The sequence below is a fragment of the Eurytemora carolleeae genome, unplaced genomic scaffold, assembly GCF_000591075.1.
Source record: "Eurytemora carolleeae unplaced genomic scaffold, Eaff_2.0 scaffold923, whole genome shotgun sequence".
Classification (NCBI taxonomy): Eukaryota; Metazoa; Arthropoda; class Copepoda; order Calanoida; family Temoridae; genus Eurytemora; species Eurytemora carolleeae.
In genome coordinates this window covers 14,702-27,910 of record NW_019396808.1, presented here as the reverse complement: position 1 = coordinate 27,910, position 13,209 = coordinate 14,702, and the positions used below count along the sequence as shown (strand labels likewise).

At 35.0% G+C, this 13,209-nt stretch overlaps 2 protein-coding genes across 2 annotated transcripts; one reads left to right on the top strand and one right to left on the bottom strand.

The window, feature by feature from the left end:
- Positions 1-29: 29 nt before the first annotated feature.
- LOC111708900 (60S ribosomal protein L34-like) lies at positions 30-1,963 on the bottom strand. The gene is made up of 2 exons (XM_023482407.1): positions 1,956-1,963; positions 30-416 (listed from the first exon to the last, which is right to left on the bottom strand). Exon 2 carries the CDS (start codon positions 407-409, stop codon positions 65-67), a length of 345 nt encoding a protein of 114 aa, XP_023338175.1. The 5' UTR covers positions 410-416; positions 1,956-1,963; the 3' UTR covers positions 30-64.
- Positions 1,964-2,453: 490 nt separating this feature from the next.
- On the top strand, positions 2,454-8,627 carry LOC111708907 (40S ribosomal protein SA). Its single transcript, XM_023482412.1, has 7 exons — positions 2,454-2,564; positions 4,556-4,761; positions 5,228-5,384; positions 5,889-5,957; positions 6,210-6,326; positions 7,676-7,891; positions 8,377-8,627. The coding sequence occupies exons 1-7, from the start codon at positions 2,532-2,534 to the stop codon at positions 8,485-8,487; spliced, it is 909 nt and encodes a 302-aa protein (XP_023338180.1). The 5' UTR covers positions 2,454-2,531; the 3' UTR covers positions 8,488-8,627.
- The last annotated feature ends 4,582 nt before the right edge of the window (positions 8,628-13,209 follow it).

Below are 13,209 nucleotides of genomic sequence, written 5' to 3'. Positions count from 1 at the left end.
GTTCTTGTTGATAAGGACAACTTTAATTCTTAAGTTTCAGGGATTTATTTCAAGAAATACAAATTTATTCCTTCTTGCCGCCGCCCTGGGCCTTCAGAACCTTCATGACGATCTTCTGCTCTTCGATCAGGAAAGCGCGGACGATCTTCTCCCTGACGGCAGAGTGGCTGAGGACTCCACCGTAGGCACGGTAGACGGTCTTCAACCTCTTGCTCATCCTGGACTTCTCCTGGTTGGTCGCGGGCTTGACACCCTTCAGCCTCAGGCCGGTCATGGGACATTTGGGGACACTGGGCCTCTTCTTGAGATACTGGAACACCAGTTTACCGCCGGGGGTCCGTACGGTCTTGGTCCTGTTGGACCTGGTGTTGTAGGAAAGGCGACGCCTGTAGGTAATTCTCTGAACCATTTTGTATCTGAAAGTAAACAAATATTAAGTCACACATTTTGAATGCTTCTAAAATATTTAAGTTCGATGTAAAATGTTCAACAGAAACGCGTGCCGAAGTATGAACACGGCGTGAGGGTTTTTGTAGAGAACGATTTTATTTACCCCCAGGATTCTAGGGGGGGGTATTTACCCCCAGGATTCTAGGGGGGGGTAAATAACCCCAATAACCCCCCTTATATCCGCCACTGGACTATGGTGTCCAGTCAAAATTATGTTACGCACAATAACACGTAACAATTTCTTTCACTTATGCATGACCATTACACGAAATTACAGGTTAACAACGTATATGTGCAATAAAAAATGTCTTAAAGCTAATTACGGGAAATTGAGAAAAAGTAATAACAGATTTTCTCAGTCTGCTATGAAAAGTTGCATCAATTTACAATACATATGGTCTTAACAATTTTGGCTTTGATTTTACAGCTCTAATTACTTTTACTTTTTATTAGCCCTAAACATGGTTATTTTAGAACTTTCAAGCACTTGCATTTAGCTTTAATTTTTAAAAAGTAATTGGCAAAATCTCATCAATTTAAGCTTGAGAGCTTGCAACCTTTAAATCACAGTGACTTGGATGAGTTGGTTCATCACTGTTGGTTCATGATTACTTCAACTTGTTCATCCGGATCTAAAAAATTTACAACTAAATTAATGGTTTACTGAGTCTAATCAGGAAGATACATTTACACACTCCAAAAAATGTCAAATTTTCATCTAACAAAATTTCCCGAACCACTGGATCCAAATTCAAATTTTTTTAAATGCAAAGGAATTGATTCTTTACCACAAACTCTAATCCTTATATCTTAGCAACCTATGGGTGTAATTTGAAATTTGAAATTTTGATTATTTGTTCCAACAAAATTTACTGTTTGAAATATCTAAGGTCTACAACATTTGGTTGTAAAGATATAAGGATTGGAAAATTTGAGTTTGTGGCAAAGACTTAATTCATTTATTTTTAATCAACATTGTGTTAAGAATTGTGCTAAGTTGAATTTGGCTCAAGTGCTCCAACAAATTTTGTTAGATAAAAATTTACATTTATTAGTGTGCAGAGAGTTTTTTACTCATGCCTGTAAATTTGTCTGGTTTAATTAAATAATTGCAATGTATCTTGTTCAAATATTTAATTGCAAATTGGTTGAAGGATTTTAAAGGAAAAATTATAAAGAAATTGAGTGTCTGCCACAAACTCTGATTTTCTAATCCCTATATTTTGCATCTGGTGATATTTCAAACTATTAATTTAGTTAGATTTTAAAGTCTGAGTTTGAAATATAAAAAGATTACACCATCATGTTGCAAAGATAGAGGGATTAGAAAATTTGAGCTTGAGACAAAAACTCAATTCCGTTTTTCTTCGTTTTAAAATTTTTTTGTTTACACATTTCATTGTCCAATTTTTGTATAAATAAGCTTAGCAAATATAACAGATTTTTGGAAATTTGGTATAGTCAGGAACTACAAGAAGGCTTTAATTTGCCTAAAATGGAGAAACGTCTTGTAGAATTTCTAAATCTTAACTACATATTTTCCAAAAAGGAATTTCTCAAAATAAAGACAACAAGCTGAAATCTTTCTCTACGTATATAAAAATGTTGATAATTTTAAGGGTATCAATATATCAACTGTATAATCAGTGCTTTCTCTCCCTATCATATTATAATGCTCTTTTTTAAAAATTTCTAAAGTTTATTGAACAAAATAATATAAATAACTTTTGAGCTCTTTAATATTTGTAATAAGAAGATCACTATTGCAAAGGTGCATTGCCCTCCTCCCCTCGCAAAGGTGTATACGCCCTTCTTCTTCTTTAACACGTATCCAAACCCATTGAAAAATCTTCAACCTTGCTCTTTCAAGTATCCTTTTTCCTTGTACATACAATAAATTACTTTAATCCCGAAATTTGTTTAAAACGTATTGATGGCCTTTTAAAGAAAGTTTCCGCGCATGCGTCAAAACTGTACACAGTAGATATTCCATCCAAACTTCCTTTCCTCTTTCTTTCCGGCTCTCCATGTGGCACGAATAACACGTTTTTTCCGTAACTAATATAAAAAACGAAATAATCATGTCTGGAGGACTTGACGTACTGAAATTGACTGTAAGTATTATTTAGTATTGTTGTTTTTTTATATTTTGAGTCATATATTTATACTTTTGTTCTTGTTTTATGCGTATTTGACGGACGAAAGTATTTCTGATTTGTCTTGAAGGCCATAACGTCTGTCATCCCCCCCCCCCTACGTTTTAAGTTCGTACTTTATTGTACATGTTGGTATGGGACCCCTCATCAATATTTCTACATCTAACCCTTGTTCAAATCCGGACATGAGGCCGTGCGCTTGGCTTAAAACTTGTAGCCCAACCATATTCGTTCATTAATCCTTAAATATGTTCTTGGATCGTGTTCAATTTCGTGTGGGGCAGGGTTTTGGGTCTTTAATTGTAAATTAAACTGATTTCATTGATTTTGTGGTTGCGGCGCTCGGCCTCCTAACCCTCGGCGCTCCCCTCAGAAATTGACCTTATCTTAATATAATATAGAATGAATAATAAAAATTTTGTTGAAAAACAAGTGGTCGTGTATAAAATTGATAGGGAGGGGTGGGGTCCAAAAATTATTCCCAGGACATATCCTACAGTAATTTCATTTTGAGGAGTTCTTTGCAATCGTCTTGGGTAAGGGTGAATCTATAAACGGGGGCTTCGTTGGAAGATTTTAATTGACACTGCTAAAGTATTGTGGGTTTATTTGGGTCTGTCCTAGCGAACGATTTTTGGACCCCCCAGGCCCCCCTCCTCGTAACAATTTTGTACATGACCAAATTAGTTTTTATTTAACATTATTTAGGGTTAGGTTAGGTTTTTCTGGGCCGAGCGCTGCGGATAGGATGGTCTAGGGGGCCAAGCGCTGCGGCCACGGGTTAGGTTAGTTAAGACACTTTCCGGGCCGAGCGCTGCGGCTAGGATGGGCTAGGGGACCGAGCGCTGCGGCCACGGGTTAGGTTAAGTTAAGAAACTTCCTGCAACACCCATGTACAAAATTGATAGGAGGGGGGGGGGGGGGGGGGTCCAAAAATCGTATACTAGGAAATTACCCTCGTTATTTAAAACCATGCAGATTAAGCGAGAGACATATCATTGTTGAAAGTGGAGAAAAAATGACCCGCGTAACCACGTGCACTTGACGACATTTAACAGAGGGCAATTATAAGTTTAAAATAAGAAAATATCTTTAGACAACAAGAAAAGTTGGTAAAATATTAACGCATTTAAAATTCACAAGCTCCGACAGAAAAAATTTACAAGATATAGAAGATAAATGGTTGTTTCGATTAACACTGTCACATTGTTCATTCCAAACCAAACCTTAGCATCGTGTATTTGAAATATATTTCGAGGTTGCGTGAGAGTAAAAAAGGGCCATTGATACGATCATGTATAAGGAAGACGATTTTTGCAATTTTTGGAATATCTTTAAGCTCTTAATATGATTAATGTCGATAGTCAAAGGATAAAGGTTGCTAACTTCTACTAAAGGTAGGACTACAGGAGAAAAAGCTAAGGGGGTTCAAAGGGCCAGCCATAAAAATGCTTTGTCCGAGCCACATTCTCCCCCTTATCCTCAAAACAGCTTGTGCTTTTTTCCCATAACAACACATATTTGAAGAATGAAAAAACTTGAATTTTATCTGAAAGCAACTGTTATATTAAAAATGAAATTGTTGAAAAATGTTGAATGTCACAATAAAAATCGTTCACTAGGACAGACCCTTTTAGTGCGTCCTCCATGGGTGTCAATTTGTCAATGAATTGTACACTCGATTGCATTTATACCTACTTAATCCGACAAACTTTCTTCAATTTTTAATTAAAATTGTGTGATACTGTTCAATGTTGACTTAAAATCGTTGAAATACTGAAATAAAGCATGGGTTTAAATTTTATGTTAAGCCATACCTACTTTTTTAACTTGTTTTTAAATGCTATTATATTCAAAGTTTTATACTGAGTTTGTAAAGGCAAATCTTCATTGAGACCATGTTGACATTTTTACATAAAATAATTAACAATTTACAATATTATTTGCAGGAAGATGACGTCACTAAGATGTTGGCTGCCACCACCCACGTTGGTCCAGATAACTCTGAGACCTGCATGGAGCAGTACATCTTCAAGAAGAGGAACGATGGTGTGAACATTATCAACCTGAAGAAGACTTGGGAGAAGATGGTCCTCGCTGCCCGCGCTATCGCTGCTGTTGAGAACCCCGCCGACGTTTTCGTCGTTGCCAGCAGGTAAACAACATTTTCGTTTTTAAGAAAGAAATAAATTTTTTGGGAAGTTCAAATCGCTGGAGTGTACTTTCTTGAAAAAGGATCTCCACTTTGAAAATACTTTTTTATCCAAGAAGTATACGTGGAAAAGGATGATATGTAGCATAGTACCCAAGGTATAAATGCCAACCAATAATTTTTTATTTTCGAGGGTTCCCAATAAAAATATTTTTTTGTAACTGCGTCCTGTAGATAAGCAATAAAAAGCATAATGTAACTCTAAATCTTCGTTTTCTGACAAATTTTGTCTGTCTTTTGGGCTAATAAGATATTATTGCTAACCTACATTGATAATGATGATCCAACATATATAGGAAATGTCGTCTGAACCATAACTGAAGCTAACCTGTTCAACTGACTTCATTTGAACCAATGAAAAATACTTCTCTCAAGAGACTAATTGTTTTTTACTCTTAACCATGTTAAGGCCATTTGCCCAGCGTGCCTGCCTGAAGTTTGCTCGTTATATCGGAGCTACTCCCATTGCTGGACGTTTCACTCCTGGAGCATTTACCAATCAGATCCAGGCTGCATTCAGGGAACCCAGGCTTCTGGTTATCTCCGACCCCAGGACTGATCATCAGGTGGGTGTCAACTATCTTAAATTATTTTGGGGTGTGTGCACTTAAGTTTAATGATATGCTTGGGTCATTTTTTCCATAAGATGTCATTTTTTCTGAATTATTTTACAAAACTACATTAATAATCCTCAACTTTTTAACTTATTGGGGGTGCTTAAGTTAAGGAAATTTTTCATCTGCGAAATAATGAACTTCTTAGTCGTAAATTTTCAAAAAATCTAGAAATTAACTATTGCGCTGGATTACCTGAACTGTTTATAATGTCTTTGCGAAAAAATATTGTTTCCAAAGTCTTTTATTTGTCAACTATTTAGTTTTATAATTTTTAAACCATGTGCATACACCTAACCCCTATTCTGGGGGATTTGTATCAGTAAATGTGATGATCCAAATTATAGGAAATGCCGTCTGAACCATAACTGAAGCCAACTATAAAAACTGATTACATATTAGAGCTCACTTTTATAAAATGATTCTTGAAAAAATAACGTTGATAATATTGTTTAGCCCGTAACGGAGGCCAGCTATGCCAACATCCCAATCGTTGCCTTCTGCAACATCGATTCTCCAACCAAGGTATGTATAATCTAAACTTACATCTCAAAATTAAAAATTGTTTCTTAGTTGATTTTGATGGATATAAATATTTATATTTTAAACGCATAAGATACGAATTTTGCGCGTGACATAGCAGTGTAACTATCGCCCCCTAAAGTACGTGAACAACACGGCCACTGTTTATATATTGTTAGGGAAAGAACGGGCTCTGATGTTTATTATTTAGTTAATTTCCCTAATAATTGATTTTGAAATTCGACATTTTTTTAGTTTGTTGATATTGCAATCCCCTGCAACAACAAGTCTGCTCACAGCATTGGATTGATGTGGTGGTTCTTGGCCAGGGAGGTTCTAAGGCTCAGGGGATCCATCTCCAGGGATATGCAGGTAATAAATTCTACATTTTTTCTGCCAGTGCTTAGGATCCATTTAATTTTATGCGGATCCAGATCGTGGATCCGCACTGGGAAAAAACTGATTTCTTTTGGATTTACTGAAATTTGGTAATAATTGTCCCTTTTCGCTTGTTTTTATTCTAAAACTTGAACCATTCAGAGATAAGGGAAAAAAATTATCTTCATACTTGGGGTTGAGTATAAAAGTTTTTCCCTTCAGTTTTTGGTTATTTAGCTCCTTGGATCCAGATCCGTTAATCCTCATATTTTTACAAGTTAGGATCCAGGAAGCCAAAATATTGCAGAACCAACGGGTCCGGATCCTAAGCACTGTGGACCGTTAGTTAAATAATATAGGGGAAAAAATTTGGTAGTAAAAAAAAAATAATTTAAAAGAGGAAAAATGACTTTTCAGGAAAATATGCACACCTGAATTCTGGTCTCAATTCCGGTTTTTTGTGAAAAAAAAAGCTTTCTGACTCCATAACCAGGCATCATGTATGTTTAATACATTACACTGTGTTTACGTTATGGTAGATTAAACCTAGTTGGTCGCTTGGACAACTGCATATACAGTTGCCCTTTGAAACTACTAGTACATACCAATCAGGTTTACCTTTTATTTGGTGTAAATCAATGTTGTTCAGACTGTTGTCCGTTAATGGGTGTAAAGGAAAAATTAAACCTAAGAGGAGGACTATCTGACGTATAGTTAGATAAACATTTTAGTAAGAATTTGTATGACTCAAGAGTTTTTTGCCAATTTCTCGAGGCAGGAACATCAGATAGAACTCTAATGGGTCTCGATTAACTCGTAAAATGCTTAGGTTTTAGTCTAAACCCCCTTTCATTATCCCTTTACACTCCCTTATTGATTGCTTATTCAACTTTAAGTTCTATTATCTAAAATGAAATATTCTAAGGAAAAGGCTACAGAGAAAAAGTCTTAAATTTCTCTCGTTAACAAAAATTTATTCATCAAAAAAATATATTCAAATAGACTGTTTAAAAATTTGCAAAGTGAAACACTATTTCTAACTATAAATTATTGAATCACGTAAAACTAGAATAAGAGCTCTTAAATAAATATTTAAATTTAAATATCATAACTTGATACATATAACATGAAATTATTCAAGAAAGCTCTTCGCTCATAGTTTTAAGTAAGCTTAATTTTTTTTGAGGGAACCCATGTAAACCTTGGGTTAAACATGAGCAAAATAAAAATGAAATTTTTAAAATTCCAGAGTTTTTTGTTTCACGGGCAACGCCGGACACTTCAGTTTGTATCTTTATAAATTGATACATGCATGAAATACTTCTTAAATAATATGTTTGCAGTGGGAGGTTATGCCCGATCTGTTCTTCTACCGTGACCCTGAGGAGGCTGACAAGGAGGAGAGGGAGAGGTTAGAGGCTGCTGAAGCATCCAAACCCGAGATGGCAGTTCCCTCCAAGGAAGACTGGGGAGGTGATGCTGACGATTGGGCCGCAGATGCCGCTGCTGCTCCCGCCCTTGCAGCTACTGCTGCTGCTCCCGCCGCTGCTTCCTTCCAGGTATGTAGTGAAATTCAAATTTTAAATTATGAACGATAAACTCCGCCATTTACTCCAGAAACTTTAAAAAAAAAAAATTAAAATATATGACCTAAACTTTTAGTTAAAGCAAAGTCTCTCAAATCGTGAGTTATTTCAAATAATTGGGTCTTTCAATTACATTAAATGGCGAATTTTATCATTCCTTAGCTGAAAACTATAGAATTGAATACCATTAATCCCGATCGCTTATATTGAATATCCACTGGAAACTTATTATAATCCTTTCTTTCACTCTTGTACACTCGTGACCGGTGGAATTCTAGGCATTTATCTCGATATCCACAATTCTAAAGATTTCAACTCTGGTCTAAATGATGATCCAAATTATAGGAAATGCCGTCTGAACCATAACTGCAGCTAACTTTAATAACTGAACATTATGTAATTAAATGTATTTAATGTTATCTTTATAAAAAAAAAACTAAAAATTAATTGATATCAAGGTGACCGAAGACTGGTCCGCTACCCAAGAAACCACTGATTGGGCCGCACAGACTGCTGCTGCTCCCGCCCCTGCTGAATCGTGGGGTGGAGCTAACGCTTCCCAGTGGTAGAAATCAGCTGATTCATCCATCTTGAAAATGTTGGCGCCAAAATCGGCCATCTTGGTGATGGCCGTCACGACTGTGTCGCCGGATCACGGTTGGAAAAATGTAAAAATTGTCTTTATTGAATAAAAGATATTGACAGCCCACATATTTTTACGGTAAAGAGAAACGAGATTAGACTTTTTTAATCTGCTGGTTTAATTAAGAGTTTTAGAAAATAGATTAAATTAATTATTTAAAGATGCGTTGGTACCTTATTCTTAACCCGTACATGATATTTTTTTAAATCAGTTTATCTGTCTTCCTGATGAGGGAGAAAAAACGCATTTATCAGACCACAAATGAATGTTTCGCCTAACCACACCTTCTCTTCCTCATAAAATGACTTAATTCGAATTTTGAGCCATCATGTTTAAATTTAATTGTTAAAAATATTTTCAATCTTTTAATTGCGGATCATCTTGTGAAGGTGGGTGAAGGCAGGCGGACATCAGCAATATTTTTACCTTCCATTTCCCAAATCAGCTATAGTCTTATGCATTTGTGTTTCCTGGTAGTTGTTACGTGTTAAATGAAGTGGTTTATTAGAAATTACGACTTATCTGAATGATGTAAAATGTTCAGCTTATTTTCCCCAAAAATAAATTCAATCTTTTCTCTAAAATGGTATTTTTGAAAATATTCTGAACAATAACATCATGCATAATTTTAAATTCACCTTAACCGAAAATTTGAACTACCTAACTAACCGAAAATTTACTACTTAACCAGTAAATTGCAAAATGTGTTATTTAGGAACTCTGTTCCGCTTAGTTAATTACGGTTAACATTGTGATTTTTCTCGTCTTCTTTAGATTACCTCGAAACAATTTGACTTGGAGCCCGTTCTCTCTCGACTCTCTTTAGACATAGTGGTCGTGTAGCTCACGTATTTCGGGGGATGTTATGTTGACCGATAGATGCCTCATCCTAAATTCTAACCTGATAGATAGATAATTTCATTGTACACTTGACGACCAATATAGGAGATGCCAAGTTGTCGACCAATGTAATTTATAGAAGAAACGGCCTCGGTGCCCACAGTGCGTAAAATGATGCAAAATGTAAAACGTAAAGCAGTCTTCTAAACTGAATATACAACTCTTTGATCTTTAATAACTTCTTAAATTTCATAAAGGTATAAAAAATTTCTGCGGAATGCGTCAGTATTTTTGAAAATTTTAATTTTAATGTGTCATTTAAAACGTAGAAATCGCTGGAAGACAGAATGCTGTGGCTGCCAGAAGACAGAAAAGACAATATGTAGCATGGAAGGGGAAAATGTTGTGGCTTCTGGCCGCTTGCCTTCTCCCGTGTTCGTACAATTATAAAACAATTAATAGAAATTTTTATTTCAGCATACTTTGAACAAGCGAAAACCGCTCGCTATGCTCCTTCTATATATAAATTTGGCTTGTCTGTCTGTTTGTTTGTTTGTATCCAATAAACTTCAAAGCGGCTGAACTAACCGGGCCCAAATTTTTTGTGAGACATCACGTGACCACAGGGAAGGTTTATGAATGATAAAAATTTAAAAAATGTGCTTCAAAGGTTTTTAATTTTGTAAAAAAATTAAATTCTTGGAAATCCGCGAATTTTTTTTAAAATCCTTAAAATTTTTTTCTTTGTTTTAAATGTAAACAAAAAGAACATGTTCACAATTTAAATAGAAGATGTTAATTTTAAGTTGTAGATTCTACAATCCCCGGTTAGAAGTAAAATAAGAAAATAACAGAAAAGTGTGTGGTCCTGACGAAAAAAAGGTATTTTCCATTTTTTGCAAAATTGGGCTTTAATATCTTTTTTTCAGACAAAATCCAATCATATTGAATAACATGAAGGTTGTCTAAATTTGAAAAACGTGTTCTATGATATGATAAATAATATACATAAAAAACACAAGCAAGGCCCGGACGAAAAAAGATGTGGTTCAAAGAAATATAATGGTGTATTGTGACATCTTTTATTGTGCACCTTTCCCCACTCGCCTGATGTAGATGTTGATAAGTCAAAAGATATTGTTGAAATTTATATTAAGAAATTCGATACTTTTTTCAAATAATTACATGTGTTAGTTTCATTTCGATAATACTACGACAATTTTTACCTTCTTATATGGTCGTCATAAGGTAACCTTAACCCTATCCCCGCTGGGGTACTTGAAAACCAGGATACGCTGGGGGGGGGGGGTCAATTTGACCCCCCTCTAAATATCCCATGTTTTATGTCCAAATATGACAAATGATACATCATTAGAAAGCTCTTGTGCTCTACTTTTAGAATCTGCAAAAAAATTTGCAAATTTGCTAAAATTGTATTTTTTATCGCAAAATCCAGTTTTATAGTAAAAATGTTTGCAAAAAAAAATTTGTCCAAAAAATGACAAATTATACATTTTTGAAAAGCCCTTGACCATGCCATTTCAAATATGCAAAAATTTTTGCAAAATTTTAAATAACCTGATTTTTAATCAAGAAAAACTAAAAATGTGCAAATTTCCTTTGACAGGTTTTTTGCAAAAAATTTGCAATTTTTTTTTCGCAAAACTTGTGCAATCCGTTTCCTTATGTCATAGGCTTTCCAAAAAGCTAAATTTTATCAAAATCTGACAAGTGAAAGTGGGTCAAAACAAAGATTTAGTTTGCTACAGGCAAAAGCAGTCATTCAGGCAGTGTGCCTGAGGACTCAGGCAGTTAGTATTAAAGCCCGGTTTTAGGCCTAAAGGGAGGGCTTTGGGTATGTAAGAAAAGTCAGAAAATTTCAACAGCCTCAGACCAATACTTTTTGAGTTATGTAGAAAAAACTACAGGGGGGGTCAAATTGACCCCCCCCCCCCCCGCGGGAATAGGGTTAAAGTTATATGAATAATGCAGGGTGCCTCGTAAAGCATAAATTATCTATGCGAAATTGTTTGGCTATCACAATAGTAAAGGGTGTTCCATGAAACATGACAGTGGCAAGACTACTTGAAAGTCGTCTTTGATCTCGGAATTTGTGTGTCAACAGCTACTTTGACATTCATGATTCTTGAAACATTAGTCACAAGATTCTCCTAGTCCTGCCATTTCCAAAACGTGGTCTCCTTTTTTTTGCTGTCAATATTTCCGGAGATATATTAAGAATTTCGTTCAGATTTCGATTTTGTTATTAAACCAAAATTGTCGAAATCCTGGCGAAATTCTTAAAATCACGGGTAATATAAAAAAGCAAAAAGAAAGCGGACGACATTTTGGAAATGCCAGAAGTAAAAGTATTTTGTGCGTATTAACTTTAAAATTTTACTTCTAAAATCAGGTTGACAAATAAATGCAGAAAAATGTATTAAAAAACAAAGACGACGTTCAAATCGTCTTTCTATTGTCATGTTTCGTGGGACACCCTGTAAGCTAAGACAAAATTCATAACTTAATATTAAGTACTGGAATTTTAAAAATGTGGTTTGCCTTTTTTGTTTCAAAAAATTTTACTGAAATTAATGCTTGAAAGCTAGATCCTACATTGTAAAGATACAGAGCGTCCCATTTCAAATTATATTATCTTCAAGTTTTAATGCCAAAAAAAACATTATACTCAAGAAACCTTGCATTTTCCGCAAGAAAATTCTTATATTAGCCTTATTCAAGTTTTCAAAATGATTCATTCTTCTGAAATTATCTGATAAATCTCGAAAATCGTTATATAGACCGATTAACGATCTAATATGATGATGGGACACCCTGGACTACAATTCCGTCATTTGAATGTTTTTTGGGCCACATCCTGCAGACTAAAATGGGTTGAAGAATTATTGTGGAAATGAATCAGAAATAAATCCTTTGACTTGTGGGCAAGCAAGTAAGGGTCTTAGATTGGATAATGAGGAGGAAGAGAAGATGGGGGGAGGGGGGATATTAGATTCTGCGGTCTCTCCATCTACAAATTGGATAATGAAGGATTCCTTCAGTAAACATGCTTATACTGCACTATACCTGGATGGGGGGGGGGGTCATAAACTGATCAAAGGAACGACCCCCCCCCTCCACTTGAACTACTACAAATGACCCCCGAGGGGAAATGGATGTTAAATTCATGGAGACGACGGTATGGAATTTATATCGTCATCTGTTTTCTTATGACCAGGATTCTATAACTCCTACAAGGCTGCAATTGTAAACTTGTTAATTTGGCAAATTATTAAATAAACCACCAACAGATCTTTATGTAAGGTAAAGAACTTAATTTTGTATTTTCTCTTGTGATAAATGTTTTGCAGTTTTAAAATTTTAGAATCTTTGTAGTTTACAGTTTAAGATAATAAATCTTTAAAATTCTAGAAAAACAAATCATTGCAATTTGCATGCCTATCACTACAAGAACGTATTTTTATGGAAACACAGTGAGACTGAGAAGTTACTGAAGTGTGACATACGTATAACATACAATACTCAGTACATTCATTACAATACTCTGTACATTCATTACAATATTCAGTACATTTATTACAATACTCAGTACATTCATTACAATACTCAGTACATTCATTACAATACTCAGTACATTCATTTCAGTACTTAGTACATTTATTTTAATTTTCAGTGCATTCATTACAGTGCTCAGTACATTAATTACTATAATCAGTACATTAATTACAATAATCAGTACATTAATTACAATACTTAGTGCATTCATTACAGTACTCAGTACATTCAT